Source organism: Oratosquilla oratoria, chromosome 7 (assembly GCF_046742065.1).
Source record: "Oratosquilla oratoria isolate Oo_2021 chromosome 7, ASM4674206v1, whole genome shotgun sequence".
NCBI classification, from domain to species: domain Eukaryota; kingdom Metazoa; phylum Arthropoda; class Malacostraca; order Stomatopoda; family Squillidae; genus Oratosquilla; species Oratosquilla oratoria.
Window position 1 is genome coordinate 84,802,881 of NC_134783.1, and position 18,114 is coordinate 84,820,994.

At 36.0% G+C, this 18,114-nt stretch overlaps 1 protein-coding gene across 6 annotated transcripts in view; it reads left to right on the forward strand.

Moving 5' to 3' along the window:
- The window catches only part of LOC143027247 (putative tubulin polyglutamylase ttll-15), a 175,246-nt gene that overhangs the window by 132,133 nt on the left and 24,999 nt on the right, over nt 1-18,114 (forward strand). For 2 of the 6 annotated variants that reach the window (XM_076188529.1, XM_076188528.1), the window contains one exon: nt 17,891-18,032. The exons of 2 other annotated variants lie outside the window; for them this stretch is intronic. In XM_076188529.1, the coding sequence (XP_076044644.1) occupies nt 17,891-18,032 (142 nt within the window). Of the gene's footprint in view, nt 1-1,914; nt 3,573-17,890; nt 18,033-18,114 lie in introns of all 6 variants that reach the window. 2 more of the 6 variants (XM_076188531.1, XM_076188530.1) reach the window with 2 other exon arrangements.

The following is an 18,114-nucleotide window of genomic DNA, read 5'->3' on the forward strand; positions in this document are numbered from 1 at the left end:
TAATGTTGAAATTCACTTAGTTCTTTTTACTCCATTTCCAGACTTTGTCCGGGTCTTCTTGAAAAGATTTACAATCTTCTTCTGTATTTACTCTCTTCAATAGTTTCGCATCATTTACAAAGAAGTTCATATAACATTCCATGCCTTCAAGGTCATTTATATAAACAGCAAACATTATTAGAGCCAATACAGAGCCTTGGAGGACTCCACTTATCATATCTACCCAATTTGAGTTATTTTCTCTTTAGTACCACCCTCATTTTTCTTCCGTTCAAGAAATCTTTCATCCATTTCAGTAATTTTCCTTGTATTCCACCTATTATTTAAATTTTTCTTAGCTTTTTGTGTGGAACTTTGTCAAAAGCCTTGTGTAAGTCCAAGAAGGCACAGTCTGCCCAACTATCTCTTTCTTGTATTATATCTATTAATCTTGAATAAAAGTATATTAAGTTTGTAGTACATGATCTTCCATTTCTAAGTCCAACTTGCTTGGGGTTTAGTATGTTGTTCTCTTCCAAGTGTTTAATCCATTAATTTTTTATAACTCTTTTGCATATTTTTGCAATTGTGCTTGTAAGGGATACCAGTCTATAGTTTGTTGGATTTTCTTTATATCCTTTGAATATTGGTACAATATTTGCATTTTTCCAGTCTTGTGGTATTTTTCCTTCTTTGAGTGAGAAGCCAGTTATCTTGTGTATTTTATCTGTAAGTTCATCTATACATTCTTTCAATATCCAGTTCGCTATTCCATCAGGCCCATATGACTTTCTGACATCAAGGTTCTTTATTTGGTCCCTTATTTCTTTCTGTGTCACTGTTATTTCTTTCATTTTGGGGGATCCTTCTCGCTGTCCTTCAACCCACACTACAAAATTTGGACAAGATCTGGAAATGGACACAAAAGTGGGAGGTGAAATTCAATATCAAGAAATGTAGTATAATGGAATTTGGAAAGGGTAAAAACAGAATATCGAGAGATATTGGTGAAGAAGAAGTCAAAAAAGTAAACGTGGAAAAAGACCTTGGAGTGATGATCAGCAAAGACATGACCCCGGATAAGCATATTAATAAAATAGTCAGAGAGACCTACAATTTATTGAGGTCAATAAAAGTGGCATTTTTCTATTTAGACGAGGAAATGATAAAAAAAAAAAATAATAATAATAATAATAACTACACTAATAAGACCAAAACTCAAGTACGCAGCAACACTATGGACACCCAGTACCAAAAAGAATATAAAAAAATTAGAAAGAATACAAAGAGCAACAACAAAACTGGCACCGACTCTTCCCAAAAGGACATATGAACAAAGACTGTCTAAATTAGAATTACCAACTCTGGAACAAAGAAGGGAAAGAGGAGACCTACTAACTATCTATAGAATTATGAAGGGAATGGAAATCTTAGATAAGAATGATTTATTGAAATGGGACAATGGAAAAACAAGAGGACACGAAAAGAAACTCAAAAAAGATAATTACAGAAGAGATCTGAAAAAAAAAGCTTCCCACACAGAGTGATAGATACTTGGAACAAATTAGATAAAGAAACAGTGTGTGCAAACACTATTCAAGATTTTAAGAAAAGACTTGATGCTGAAAGATACAAAGACGGGTCACCACACGCATAGCTCCCTTCCTGTTTAATATAACTAGGTAAATACAGACCTTAAGTGTCTGGCCCTTACTTCAGCCATTTCTACATCTGTATATTCTGTTTCCTTCATGAAGTTTCACTATTTCATGTTTGTCTTTTAGTTTATCATTTACATATCTGTAAAATAGTTTAGGTCGATCTTTGCATTTGTCTATTACCGTATATCTTTTTTTCCTCTACATATATCTACATATTCATTTCTCAGTTTGGTGTGTGTTTGCCAATTAATCACTTTTTTTTTCTTTTTTCCAGGCTTTGTCTCTTCTATCTTTAGTATCGCTACATTTTTTATTATACCAACACTTTATGTAAACCCTTTTGTGTTTCTGGTTAGGTACATGTTTATCTGTTCCCTGCTCATATTTTTCTTTAAAACCAAATGTTCCATTTCTCTTCCATCTTTGTTTAATCATTTGAAAAATTTTCCCAGCTAGCATTTTGAATTTTTTTTCTAAGTTTTACAAAGTCAGTTTTATTACATTAATCTTCCTTCTCTGTGTTTCTCATTTCTTCTCACATCATTTTGTTCCTTAAGCTTGAACTCTATTAGTATGTGGTCACTCTTCCCAATTGGTGTCTTATAATTCATTTTGTCCACAATTTCAGGCTCAGAAGTGAATATTAAATCTAGTCTCGATGGTTCTTCATTGTGTATCTAGTGTTTTCTTTGACCCACTGAGTCAATGTATAATCAGTGGTCAGATCCAGAAGGATGTTGTCCCAGAGTTTCTCTCCACATTTTATTGTCAATTTTTCCCAATTTATTTCCTTTACGTTAAAGTCGCCCATACTATGTTTTCTCCATATTTCAGTGTCTCGGTGAATTCATTCATTGTGTCTTCCAGTAATTTTGAGTATTCACTGTCAGACCAAGCCTTAGTTTTGGGGGGCACATGTACAGCTATGAACTTTCTGCTTTTTATAATGCTATTTTTTACTTTAATTGTGATCAATTCCACATTTTCTTTACCTTCTGCTATCTTTATTACATTTAAGCCCTTTCTAGTCAATAATATGATTCCCCCTGTTTATCCATTCTATTTTTCGACCAGAGGTTGCATAAACCTTGTCCCACCATACTTGATTACATAGGACCTTTCATTTTTGTCTCCACAATTCCCATTATGCCTGGTTTCTCTATTGACAAATAGTCATTTAATTTATTTATTCCAGAAATCATACTGTCCATGTTTGTATATGCCACTTTTAATTTTTTCCTCTCTTTTTTTTGGTTTATGTTTCCATTTTCCTAATGTACCATTTTCTCAGTCTCAGATCCAGTACTCTCCAAAATAACTCATTTTTTCAGTCTCCGATCTTTTCAAGTTTTTTTCCATAGCTTTATTTCTCAGTGCCCTGACTTTCTCTATTTCCTCTTTGTTCATTTCCTTTTTTATCCACACATTTTTGTAATTTTCACTGTTTGCTAGTTTTGCCGCTTTTGATAGTATTTCTTCTGCTATCATTTGAGTCCTTAGTTTGATTTTCATTGGCCTGTAGTTTTTTCTTTTGAGTATGTACCCATCCTATGCACATCATCGATTTCCTTCTTCAAATTCTGCTCCTCATCCTGAACCACTTTCAGTATCTCCTTTGTAATTTTTTTCTCTTCTTTTCCTCTTTGGTATTTGTGTACCGTATTTTCCGGCGTATAGTGCGCGACTTTTTTCCGTTGGAAGGGCCTAAAAATGGGGGGTGCGCGTTATCCAGTGGTGCGCATTATCTACGGCCTACGATAAAAATTCTGTGGCTGTGTGTGTAATCTTCTTCACAACAACGTGACGATGTTGGCTGTCACAAAGTCGGGACGGCACACTTCTCCGTGACGTTCTGTGAGGACAAGAAGAACAGCCATGGTGACATGAAAGAATACGCCAGCATGGGCTACCGTATATAAATATTTGGTATAGGTAGGTATCTATCAAATCTTATTTTTCATGTTTAAATAGGCCTAAACACCATGAAACATGATCAATATTCATGATATTTGCCCATGTTCACAGCATCCTAGTTTGAATTTTTATGTTGGCTTTGTTGCTTCACTTTAGGTATGGTACAAATTCCGTTGCGGCCGTTCATAAACTCGTGTCAAACACCTGACTACAACACCCTCTTTCGGGAGTTATATTAACTAAACGTCACCTCGATGAGAGACTGTCCTATTTCACCACTGTCATTGCAGGTTCAAAGCTAAAACGAAACAGTCTGTAGTTTATTTCAGTATTAAATAAGAAATGGTAAAGACGAATTATTTCCTCAAGATATAAAATGAACATTTTCTGTAAAAATCCCGAAATTTTTCTGTATATTTTACTTTCATTAAACTTTTTTTAGATCATATTTCCTACAAACTATTTAAGCTACAAAGTAGTAAGGGACCAACGCACAACATGGTTCTCGATTCTCTCGCTAGATGGCGATCGGGCATGCTCGTTATACGTCGGTGCACGCTATCTGTGTACTGAGATAACAAAGTGCATGGGTGTGCATTATAACCCGATGCGCATTTTAAGCCGAAAAATTCAGTACATTGTGTTTTTCTTTGATACCATAAACCACAATGCATTTCTTTTTGTCCACTGTGTCTCTCACCCAATTTTCCTTTTCTTTGATCACCTTAATCACTGTTTCCTTTGCATTATCTTCTACCTGCTCCTGTACTATTTCTTTGAATGAGAGTTTTTGATTTTCACATTCCTGTTTCCACTGATTTTTTATTTCATTAAGATTGGTCTCTTTGATTCTTCCATCTTTTCGGTTACTGTATGTATCTTCATGCCAAGGTTCTACAAAAGGCCTTGTTTTGTTTCTTATATCTCATGAGTACCAGTTTCACCTAGGGGAGTGAGTAGTAGCTGGCCAAGCATCTGTTATCAACCCTTTTGATGTCCAGCATACACTTGCAAGCGCACACATGAAGTAAACATATTATTGGAAGAGATTATCGATTTAAAATTGGATAACTGAGCTTTACTTAGGGTATTGACTACTTTGTGTAAGAGTAACGAGCAAATAATTAGAGAATTGAGTGACCTAAAGAGCAAACAAAAGAATGAAAAATGAGGATAAGAACAAAAATGAAGAACTGAAAAAAGAGGTCAAAGAGCAATTACAGGTAGTGACCGGAAAGGTGGAAGAGTCAATCAAGGAAACAGATCTCCTTGAAATAAAAAATTAGTGGAAGCAGGAACAGGAAAATCAGAAAGTATCCTTTAGAGAAATAGTACAAAAGCAGACGGAGGAAAATACAAAAGAAACCGTCATGAAAGTAATTAAAGAAAAGGAAAATTGGGTGAGAGACACAGTAGACAAAGGTAAATGTATTGTGGTCCATGGTATCAAAGAAAAACACAGTGTGTATAAATATCAGAGAGAAAAAGAGGGAGAGGAAATAGCTAAGGAAATTCTGAAAGAAATTCAAGACAAAGTGCAAAATTTTGACAAGGAAATTGACGAGATTCACAGGATGGGCACACACTCAAAAGAAAAACAACATAGACCTCTGAAAATCAAACTAAGAACTCAAATGATAACTGAGAAGACACTATCAAAAGTGGTTAAACTAGCAAACAGTGAAAAATTCAGACATGGATAAAAAAGGAAATGAGTGATGAGGGAAAAGAGAAAGACAAGGCTCTTGGAATTGATGCCAATGATAGAAATGAGAAAAGAATGGAGATGGAAAAAAACGAGATTTTTTGGAGAATAGTGGATCTGAGACTGAAAAAATGTTACATCAGAAAAATGGAAACTTAAATATAAAAAGAGAAGAAAATATGAAACTAAAAGTGGCATACACAAATATGGATGGTATGATTTCTGGAATTAATGAATTAAATGACTACCTGGAAATAGAGAAACCTGACATTATGGGAATTGTGGAGACAAAACTGAAAGGTCCTCTATCAACAAGTATGGCGGGACAAGGTCTATACAACCACTTGGCGAAAAACAGAACAGATAAACAGGGAGGAGGAGTCATGATATTGACCAAAAAGGGTATAAATGTGACAAAGATTAATGAAGGCAAATATATTGTGGAATTAGTTATGATTAAAGTTGTAAATAAAAATATGAAAAATAGAAAATTTGTAGTAGTATATGTGCCACCAAAAACACAGGATTGGTCTGATAATGATCATTTTTAATTACTGGAAGACACAATGAATGGGAAGAAATGATAGTAAAGGGGGGAGAAGAACTTTGGAGCAACATTCTAAAGGATTTGACCATCGAATATACCTTAACACAATGGGTTAAGGAAAATACTAGATATAGAAACAATGAGGAACCATTGAAACTAGACTTAATATTCACTTCTGAACCTGATATCGTGAACAAAATGGAGTATAAGACACCAATCGGTATGAGTGACCACATACTAACAAAGTTTGAACTAAAAGAACAAAATGATGTGAGAAGGAATGAAAAACATAGAGAAGGAAGGTTAATGTACAACAAAACGGATTTTGTAAAACTTAGAAAAAAAAAAATCCAAAACACAAACTGGGATAAAATTTCCAGAGGAAACAAAATGGAAGACAAATGGAACATATTTAAAGAAAAGTACAAGGAAGGCATTGATAAATATGTACCAAAGAAGAAGCAAAAAGATATTTATATAAAGTGCTGGTATAAAAAATGGTGGAGTGAGGCTAAAGACAGAAGAAACAAAGCCTAGAAAAGATGGGAAAAAGACATAAAACATCCAAATGGCAAACATATATAAAACTTAGGAGCGAATATGTGAATATACACAGGAAGGAAAAAAGAAACTATGAAAAATATATTATAGACAAATGTAAGGATCAACCTGAACTCTTTTACAGATATATGAAGGATAAAAGACAAACACTAAATTGTAAAACTGCGTGAAGGAGATAAAGAATATATAGATGACATAGAAATGTCTGAAGTTATGACCAGACATTTCAGGTCTGTTTTTCACAATTGAGAGCTCACAAATTTGGGAACATGGACAGCGAGAAAGATCTCCTAAAATGAAAGAAATAAAGGTAACACAGAAAGAAATAAGAAGCCAAATAAAAAACTAGATGTTAGGAAATCACATGGACCGGATGGAATTGCAAATTGGATACTGAAAGAGTGTATAGATGAACTAATGGACAAATTATACAAGATAATAGACTTCTCACTCAAAGAAGGAAAGATACCACAAGATTGGAAAAATGCAAATATCATACCAATATATAAAGGAGGAAACAAAGGAGATCCTACAAACTTCAGACCAGTATCCCTTATAAGCACAGTAGCAAAAACATGCGAAAAGGTTATCAGGAACAAATGGATCAAACACTTGGAAGAGAATAAAATACTAAACCGTAAACAATTTGGCTTTAGAAGTGGAAGGTCATGTACCACAAATTTAATGAAAATATGTTTTTACTCAAGATTGATAAAAATAATACAAGAAAGAGATGGCTGGGCAGATTGCGCCTTCTTGGACTTGCAGAAGGCTTTTGACAAAGTACCACATAAAAAGTTAATAAGAAAACTTGAAATAATAGGAGAAATACAAGGTAAGCAACTGGAATAAATGAAAGATTTCTTAAGTGGGAAAAAATGAGAGTGATACTTAGAGACAAAAATTTGAACTGGGAAGATGTGATAAGTGGCGTCCCGCAGGGCTCTGTATTGGCTCCTTTAATGTTTGCCATATATATAAATGATATGGATGAGGGAGTGAAGTGTTGCATGAACTTCTTTGCTGATGATGCCAAATTACTCAAGAGAGTAAACACAGAAGATTGCAGATTGCTACAAGAAGACCTAGACAAAATATGGGTATGGAGTCAGAGGTGTGAAGTGAACTTTAACATTAAGAAATGTAGTATAATGGAATTTGGAAAAAGCGAAAATAGAATATTAGGTCAATATAAAATTGGTACCAAGGAAGTCAAAAAAGTCAACTCAGAAAGGGACGTAGGAGTGATGGTCAGTAGGTCGCCTCTATCTCTTCTTTGTTCCAAAGTCGGTATTTCAGTTTAGCCAGTCTCTTTTCATATGACAAGTTTGAAAGTGCTTGAGCCATTTTTGTGGTTGCTCTCTGTATTCTTTCAATTTTCTTTATATTCTTTTTGATACCGAGTGACCATAATGTCGCAGCATACTCCAGTCTAATATTTTTCTAATAATTTCTTCATCCAAGTAGGTAAACGCCACTTTTAATGATCTTAGTACGTTATAGGATTCTCTGACAATTTTGTTTATTTGTTTATCAGAGGACATGTCGTTTGAGATAATTACTTCCAGGTCTTTTTCAGATCCTGCATTCTTTACCTCTTTAGTTCTAATTGTATATTGTCCTGATATTCTTTTTTTACTTTTTCCAAACTCCATTATGCTGCATTTCTTAATATTGACGTCTACTTCCCACTTCTGAATCCATTTCCAAACTTTGTTCAGGTCTTTCTGTAGTCATTCACAGTCCATTTTGGTTTTCACTTTCCTCAACAATTTAGCATTGTCTGCAAAGAAGCTCTTGTAACATTCCACATCATCACTCATGTCATTTACATAAATAGCTAATATTATTGGAGACAATACAGATCCTTGCAGGACTCCACTAATCACCTTTCAACCTGAATACTTTTCTATGAGTACTACTTTCATTTTTCTACCATTCAGGAAATCTTCCATCCAGTTTAGTAGGTTACCTTGTATCCCTCTTATGTTTTCCAGTTTTTTGAATAATTTTTTGTGTGGTACATTGTCAAAGGCTTTCTGTTAGTCTAGGAAAAGACAATCAGCCCATCCAGCCCTTTCTTGTATTATATCCATTAATCTCGAGTAAAAACAGATTAAATTTGTGGTACATGATCTTCCCTGTCTGAATCCAAATTGTCTTGGGTTTATCATATTGTTTTCTTCCAGGTGTCTTACCTATCTATTCTTGATAATCTTCTCACAGATTTTGGCTACAGTCCTTGTTAGGGAGATTGGTCTGTAATTAGTTGGTTTTTCCTTGTTTCCAATCTTATATATTGGTACAATGTTGGAATTTTTCCAGTCCTTTGGTATTTTTCCTTCCTTGAATGAGCATCTTATTATGTTGTATATTTTGTCCATTAGTTCTTCTTTGCATTATTTTAGTATCCAGTATGCAATTCTGTCTGGGACATGCAATTTCCTAATGTCAAGGTTTGTTATTTCTTTTTGTGTTATTATTTCCCTCACAGGGGGAGATCACACTTCACTTCCTTCCTCCCAATGCTGTACTTTTTCTCTAGTGAAAACTGACTTGAAGTTGTTGTTCATGACTTTGGCCATTTCTAGATCATCTGTGTATTCTGTATTTCCTTGGCATAGTTTCACCATTACCTGTTTGTTTTTAAGTTTACCATTCACATATCTATAGAATAGTTTGGGTTGATCCTTACATTTTTTTATGATGTCTTTTTCATAGTTTCTTATATCATCTCTTCACACTTTTACATATTCATTTCTGTAGTTTATATATAAGCCTATTAAACATGTACAGTAGTTTATTTAATTATTTTTATTTTTTTTGTATTTATTTTTTTTTTTTTTTTTTTTTTTTTTTTTAGTCTTTTCTCCATCTTTTTTCAAGCATTGTCTCTTCTGTGCTTTGCCTCACTGAATCTTCTGTTGAACCAGTTGGTACATAGCTATTCATTCCTTCATTATAGATTTCTATCAAGCTTGCCCAATTCTATTCCGGTTTTGTCTCTATGTAAAATTTTTCCCAGTTTGCAATTTGAAAGAATTTGTTTAGTTTTCCAATGTCTGTTTTGTTGTACATCATTCTTCCTTTTCAGTACTTTTCATTTCTCTCCATACATATTTTTTCCTTTAGTTCAGCCTCTATTAGTATATGGTCACTCTTTCCAAATGGTGTTTTGTATTCAATTCTACAATTTCAGGTTCTGTTGTAAATATTAAATCCAGTCTCGACAGTTCTTCATTACTTCCACATCTGGTATTTTCATTGACCCACTGTGTCATTGTATGTCCCATGGTCATATCCAATAATACATTTCCCCATAGGTCCTCTCCGCCCTTCACTGTCATCTCTCAACAAATTTCTTTACAGTTAAAATCCCCCATAAGTACCAGGTTACCTCCGTCCTTAAGTATCTTGTTTAATAAATGCCTTGTATCCTCTAACATTTTTGAATGCTTATTCTCTTTCCAAGAACTCATTTTTGGGGGCATATAAGTCACCACAAACTTTCTGATTTTCATGTCTGTCTTCAAATTTTATCATGATCATTTCTACATTGTTTTTATCCTGAGTAACTTTCATCACATTTAACCTCTTCACTCCGGGGCACATCGCACGTCTGGCAGCATTAGCTGCCCGACGTGCGATGTTGCGTCATAATCGCATTATAGAAAATAAAGTCAGTGCTCAATCGTTCGTTCTCTTTCACCCGTGAATTTTGATAACCATAGAAAATATGATGAAGCCAGTTTAGAGAGAATGGAGGTTACGTAGGTACGACTACAATAAATATAATCAAGACGCCGACGTCGGCATCTTCGCGTACCCACTTGCTCCTCATGACGCCTATGTAGGCGTCACCGTATGGAAGTGGTTAAGTTTTTCTTGGCCAAGAACATGATTCCTACCTGTTTCTCATTTCTGTTTTTAATCCAATAATCGTATAACCCATGGCCAACTCTATTAGGTGGTATTATACCTCTTAATTTCGTCTCCACACTTCCCATTATGTCTGGTTTTTTATCTGATAGGTAATCATTTACTTCATTCAATTTTGAGATTAATGCGTCAATGTTAGTATAGGCCATTTTTTTTTTTTTTTTTTTTTTTTTTCTGATTTTGTTTCACCCACTCTGATGTACCATTTTCTCAGCCTCATGTCTATGACCCTCCAATAGAACTCCTTGCTTTCAGTCTCTGTTCTCTTTGCTTTTTTTCCTTAGCTTCACCTTTTAGTATTTTCTCTTTTTCTATTTTCTCAACACTCATCTCTCCTTTTATCTTGTAATGATCACTCCGTACTAGCTTACTTGCTTTTTCTAATATGTCTTCTACAATTTGTGATCTTAGTTTTATTTTTAGTGGTCAATTTCTTTCCTTAGAATGTTGTCCCATTCTATACACTTCTATATCTTTCTCTGCTTTCTGGTCACAATCTTGTAATTCTTTTAGAATTGACATTGCGGCTTCTTTTTCTGCTTTTTCTCTCATGTACCTCACCAGACCATGTTTTTCCCATAGTCCATATACCACTATACATTTTTTTTCTATCCACAGTATCTCTAACCCAATTTGCCTTTTCTTTAATTACTTGAATGATTGTATCTTTTGCATTTTCCTGCATCTGTTGTACTATTTCTATAAAGGCAGCTTCTTCATTTTTTCTGTTTTCCTTCCATTTCTTAATCTTTTGCATACTTAACTCACCTAAGTTTTCTTAATTTTTTTCAGTCATTTCATGTATTTTGTTATTTACCTCTTTTTTCTCATTATTGGTAGTATTATTAATCTTCATTTTTCATTTTCATATTTAACTTCTATCATATAATTTTTCATTATCTTGAGTTCGTTCCTAAGTTCAGAGTTGTATTTTTTCAGATCATTCAAATCGGATATTTTGTTAGCTTGGGCTAAACATTCCATTATTTCTACAATCTCCTTCCTTAATTCAGTGAATTTGTTCTCCCATCATTTCTATTGTTACTTGTTTCCCTTTCCTTGTCTATGATTTGACTCAAATTTCTTTTTTCATACCAAAACCAGAAAAGGAGTGATTGTGCCAGCACCACTATATGGGGCAGAAACATGGAATATAAGAGGAGCAGTTTAAATGTGTTTGAGAAGAGGTGCCTGAGAAGTATGATAGGGGTTACTAGGCTGGATAGAGTGAGAAATGAAGAGGTGAGGAGGAGAATGGGGGTGGAAAGGGAGTTGGGAGATAGGATTGATGAAAGAGTATTGGGATGGTTTGGACACATTGAAAGAATGAGTGAAGAGAAAATAGTAAAGAGGTGCGGAAGACAGAGGTGGAAGGAGTGAACATGAGGTGACCTAGGATGAAATGAAATAGATAGGGTATAAGGGGCATTGGGAAAGAGGGGAATGTCTGTTGAGGAAGGACAGGAGAGGACAGAAGATAGGGGTGAATGGAGAATGGTTATATATGGATGATGCTGTGATGCATGAGGGGGAGTGGGTTTGAAAAATAGATTGACGCAGTCCGAAGTGATTTCTCCCTGTCTTCTCCATTTCTACATGAAGGAATGGAGAGAGGGGTTGCCGATTTAATGAAGTGACCTTACTGTAGATGTGTTGTGTTTTGTGACTCTGCCTCTGACCCAGGGCAGTGGGTGAGATGCAGGGATGACCCGTCATCCAGGAGATGCCAAGAGGGAGGGATGGGGATGAATGGGAATGGAGTATGTTGGAGATGGAATGGGTGGGAGTGGTCTTTATACCTTTGTTTTTTAGCTACCTCCCTTGTAAGGGGGGAAAAGCCTTTGGTATATGTATGTATGTACAAGGGAGGTAGCCAAAAAAAACAAAGGCATAAAATCCACTCCCACCCATTCCATCCTCATATACTCCTCTCCCATTCACCCCTTTCCCTCCCTCTTATCTTGACTCCTCCTGGATGATGGATTATCCCTGCATCTCACCCACTGCCCTGGGTCAGAAGTAGTGTTGCATGACACAACACATCCACAGCAAGGCAGCTTCATTTAATCAGCCTCCTTGCCCTCTCTGTCCCCTCATGCAGAAAAAGAGGAGACAGGGAGAAATCTCTTTGGGCTGCATCAAATTATTTTTCATACACACTCCCTCACCCCCCATCCCCCACCCACTCCTTTCCATGCATCAAAGCATCATCCATACACAACCCATTCACCCCTATCTTCTGTCTTCTCCCATCCTTCCTCAACAGACATTTCCCACTTTCCCAATGCCCCTTTTACCCCCATCCATCCATCTCATCCTTTGTTTCCCCCTCATGTTCACTTCTTCCACCTCTGCCTTCCACACCTCTCCTCTTATACTAATATTTCTTCACTCATTCTTTCCATGTGTCCAAACCATTTCAGTACTCTTTCATCAACTCTATCTCCCAACGCTCTTTCCACCCCTGCTCTCCTCCTCACCTCCTCATTTCTCACACTATCCAGCCTAGTAACCCCTATCATACTTCTCAGGTAGCTCATCTCAAAAACATTCAAACTCTTCCTCTCTTATGTTCCATGTTCATGCCCTGTACAGTACTGTTGGCACAATCACTCCTTCATATGATCTCCTCTTAGCATCCATTCCCAAATGTCTATTTTTCATTACACTTTTTAATCCCCCAAGGCATTTACTTGCTTCTCTCAATCTACATTCTACCTCCATCTCCACTCCTCCCAATCCTGTCACATTCACACACAAGTATGGCCTATAAGTTTGACTTCAATCGTAGGAAAAATAATGGAAACAATCATCAGAGATGCTATTGAACATCATTTAGAAAGTAACCGTTTGATAAATGATAGCCAGCATGGTTTCAGACAGAAACGTTCTTGCATGATTAACTTACTCGAATTCTACAACACAGTTATCTCGAATTATGACAAAAGAAACAATATAGATTTAATATATCTAGACTTTGCAAAAGCTTTTGATACCGTCCCCCACAAAAGACTACTTACAAAATTAGCTTCAGACGGAATAAGTGGTAGCCTATTAAGTTGGACTAGTATTTGGTTGAATGATTGAAAACAGAGAGTTGTTTTAAATGGAAAAATTTCTAGATGGAAAAATGTTACAAGTGGAGTTCCTCAGGGTTTCGTTCTTGGGCCACTTCTATTTCTAGTACAGACGCTCCTCAACTTACGTTTTAGTTACGTTCCGAACGGCCGAACGTAAGTTGAAAATGAACGTAAGTTGTTACTGTACTATACATCGGTAAATTCTATTACCGTATCTTATAAAACACCCCTAAATCATTAATTAAACACATAACATTGTAAAATAATAACATTAATTTCAAATAGATTAAATTCAAGCAACATAAATTGAGATGGTGGAGGAGGAGGGGGAGGAGGAGGAGGCAAGGCATGTTCAGTTTGTCGTCTGCGCAATGTAAACTACGGAGAGCGCAGTAAACTAAAAAATTCACTCAAAACAATTTTTTTACAATTTTTTTTACCGTCAGTTCAAACGTCAAATTGAAAAAACGTAAAACGAATGAATGTAAGTAGAGGAGCGTCTATATATATAAATGATATAGATCATGGACTAAAATCTACTGCTTCCAAATTTGCTGATGATACAAAACTGTGCAGAATGGCAAATGGTCACTTAAACCAATTAGATATTCAAGAAGATTTAGATAAATTACAGCAATGGTCTGAAAAGTGGCTAATGAAATTTAACACAAGTAAATGCAAGGTAATGCACATAGGTGAAAATAACAGTAAGTACGATCACAAGTTATTTGGAAATTCGTTAACGAAAGTGAATCGTGAAAAAGATCTTGGCGTAATTATCAGTAACGATCTCAAGTCATCCAAGCAGTGTATTTCAGCCTCTGAGAAAGCAAACATGATTCTAGGACTGATTGCACGATCTTTTGACTTCAGAAGTCCATCACTCATTAACAAGCTATATAAATCGTTAGTTCATCCACATTTGGAATATGCTGTTTCCGTATGGTCACCAAATCTCATTAAAGATCATTGACAGACTGGAAAAAGTACAATGGCGAGCCACAAAACTAATTCCAAATATAGAAAATAAATCATACAAAAATTGACTAAAACATATGAATCTGTTTTCTTTAAAAAAGTGTAGACTCGGAAGTGACTTGATACAGGTCTTTAAAATTTTAAAGGGAATTGACATCAAAAGTGACAAAATTTTCACACTGAATGAGAATCAGACAAGAAATAATGGTCTCAAACTGTCCGGAAATAGATTCAGTTTGGAAGTGGGTAAAAACAACTTCGCCATCCATGTAGTTAATGAATGGAATAAAATTCTTGTAGAGGCAGTGCAATGTAGTTCAGTTCGAAGCTTTAAGAATCATTTAGATAAACACCTAAGCAAGATGCTGTAATGATTATAATTTATTTTATATTGTTTTTGTTTTGTTATCATTTGTCAGTTTGATTCTCATTTATTATTAGTTATATGGCAATTTATTATTATTTATTATTTACCTGTTTGTTTATCATTTAACTATACCTATGCATTTATTTATGTATTTTATTTGTTATTTACATTATTATAGTTTTTATTTATTCATTTATTATTATGATTTTTTTCACATCCAACCTAGATATGGACCAAAAGGTCCCTTGTCAGCATGCTCCACCTTTGTAATCTAAAACTATCCACTTCCTCCAGTCTCTCTCCCTTAATAATCACTTCCTGTATGCTGCCACATTCTACCCTTGTACATCTCATTACCTTACTTTTACCCACATTTATCTTGAATTTCCTTCTTTCACACACCTTCCCAAACTCTGACACTAACTTCTTCAATCCTTCCTCTGATCCTGCCACAAGCAGTGTTGTCAGCAAACAACAACTGGCTTATTTCGTACTTTTCTCCATTTTCTTTACCATCTCCAATCCTCAACCCACTACCCTTGCATTTACCTCTTGCACCACCCCATCTATGTATAAATTGAACAGCCAGGGCAACATAACACATCCCTGCAAAGTCCCACCTTTACTTCAAACAACTCACTCTCTTCACTTCTGATTCTAACACAGGCTCTACTATTCTTGTAAAAACTCTTGACTTCTCTCAACAGTTTTCCTCCTATCCTATACATCTGCAATACCTCCCACAGTGTCTTCCTGTCCACCCTGTCATAACCCTTTTCCAAATCCATAAAGGCCCAAAAATATCCTTACCTTTTCCTAAAGCTTTCTCACTTATCTGTCTAATCACAAAAATCTGATCCTTTCCTAAACCCACATTGTTCCTCACCAGTTACTCCTTCTGTTCCTCTCCTAATCCTCTCAGTCAAGATCCTCCCATAAGCCTTTCCAACTACAGTCAACAAACTGATCTCTCTGAAACTACTATGCTCACACTTGTTCCCCTTTTCCTTGTAAAGTGGAAATATACAGACACTCCTCCAGTCCTCCAACACACTACCCTCTCTCAAACAAACATTAGATAACATCAACCAGTCCACCATCACTGTAGATCCCATTTTTAGACATTCTGCATGACACCCATCCAACCCAGGTGCCTCACCTGCTCTCATCATCTTAACAACTGCCTTTGCATCATTCCTTATTTCTCCTCCATTTTCCTCACTCATCACTGTCATTTTCTAAGCGCTTCCCACTGCAACTACCCATCCCACCCTATCCTCCTTCACATTTAGCAACTCCCTGAAATACTCTGCCCATCTTCCTCTTACTGCCGTGTCTTCCATTATCATTTTTCCTTCTGCACATTTTACCTTTTTTTCCTGCCTCTTCCTCTCTTAATTTCTTTCCAAAACATCTTTTTATTACTTTCAAATTTTTCTGTCATAATCTTACCTCATTTCACATCTGCTCTCCTCTTTGTCTCATTTATCTTATACTTTACTTCTTTTTCTTTTCATTGTACCTCTCATATGATTCTTTCATCCACAGACAACACCCAATCAGTCTAAATCCAAACAGGTAACAAATCCACAATTATGGTAGTTGACATGTACAATCCCCCCTCCAATTATCCCTCACAGTTCCAAACAATTTTAGACCTAATATTAACCAATTTGCCAGTGTCTCCAACCTTATCCTGGGTGGTAACTTCAGTGCCAAGTCGTCATCTGGGTATGTCAACCCCAACACAGACAGAGAGGATCTGCAAACACAACTTGACTCACCATCATGAATAACACCCATAATCACATGTATATCCTCTATCAAGCCCTCCACATCCCCTCCTCTTCCGACATCACCTTGTGTTCCCCCTGTCTAACCCCAACAACTTCATGAAAATTGATTGAAGCCCTTGGATCCAACCACCTTCCAATCATCATCACCACCAAAACATGATACATCCCAGTTGGCCACAGACACACATGTACCAATTATAAGAGAACAGCTGGGAAGCTTTCTCTGGAAATATAGAACAACAATTTGAGACACAAAACAGTACACCAGTCACAGACATAGACACTGCTGTGCACACCTTCAATACAATCATACAAAACAGACAAGAAATACATGCCCAGAGGCAACAAAAAAACACATAACCCACACTGTTCCTCACCAATTACTCCCTCTGTTCCTCTCCTAATCCTCTCAATTAAGACCCTTCCATAAACCTTTCCAATTACACTCAACAAACTCATCTCTTTGAAACACTCACAGTTGTCCCTTTTCCCCTATAAAGCAGAACTATACAGGCATTCCTCCCTTAAACACATTAAACAACCACACAAGCCAGTTCACTATTACTGTCCTCCTTTCTTCAGACATTCCACATGACACTCATCTAACCTAGGTGCCTTACCTGCTCTCATCATTTTAACAACTACTTGCACCTCACCTTTTCTTATTTCTCCTCCATTTTCCTCACCCATCACTCATTTTCTTAGCACCTCTCACTGCTACCTCCATTCCCTCCCTATTCTCCTCCACATTTAGCAGCTCCTAAAAATACTCTGCCCATCTTCCCCTTAGTTCCAAAGTAAGATGAGAGAAACATGTGAGAGGTGCAAAGAAAGAAAAAAGAAAAGCAAAACATAAGATAAAGAAGGCAAAAAGGAGGGCAGATGTAAAATGAGGGAGGAATATGACAGGAAATTTTGAAAGTAATGAAAAATGTTTTGGAAGGAAGTTAAGAGAGGAAGGGGAGGTGAATCAAGTAGAGAAGAAAAGGTAAAAAGTGCAGATGGAGAGATGATAAAGGAAGAGGAGGCAATAAAGGGAAGATGGGTAGAGTTTTCCATATAGATGCATTAATTCTTGAAATAGCTTAGGAAGTGATATAGCCCAACCTCAAGCAACACCTAAGTCCAACTTTAGATATAATAATTAGAAATCAAGGATATAGATTAAATTGGAACTGTACATGAATTTGTGGCTAGATATGATAAAAAGAATTAGAGAATAGGAGACAGGATCCAACGAGTGTTGCTCGTTTCCTGTATACTACAGTTAGGTAAATACAATTAGGTAAGTACACACACACATACTGACACTTTTGTTTATTCATAGAAATGATAAAAAACTCAATTGCAATAATATCTTTAGTTGCCAGAGAGTGTGGTCCAAGAGCTTGAGGTGGGTGAGACATACCGACTACCACTAGATGGACATGAGGGAAGTGAAATGTTGAATGTGACACCCATGGATGCCAACCATGTACCAGGTGCTGTTATGTTCCTTTTTCAAGGTAAGTTCAACTTATCTGAGAGCCTAGGTTCTCCATATTAGAGTTACAGCAGGTCATACCTTTTGGATTATCTATCTGTATA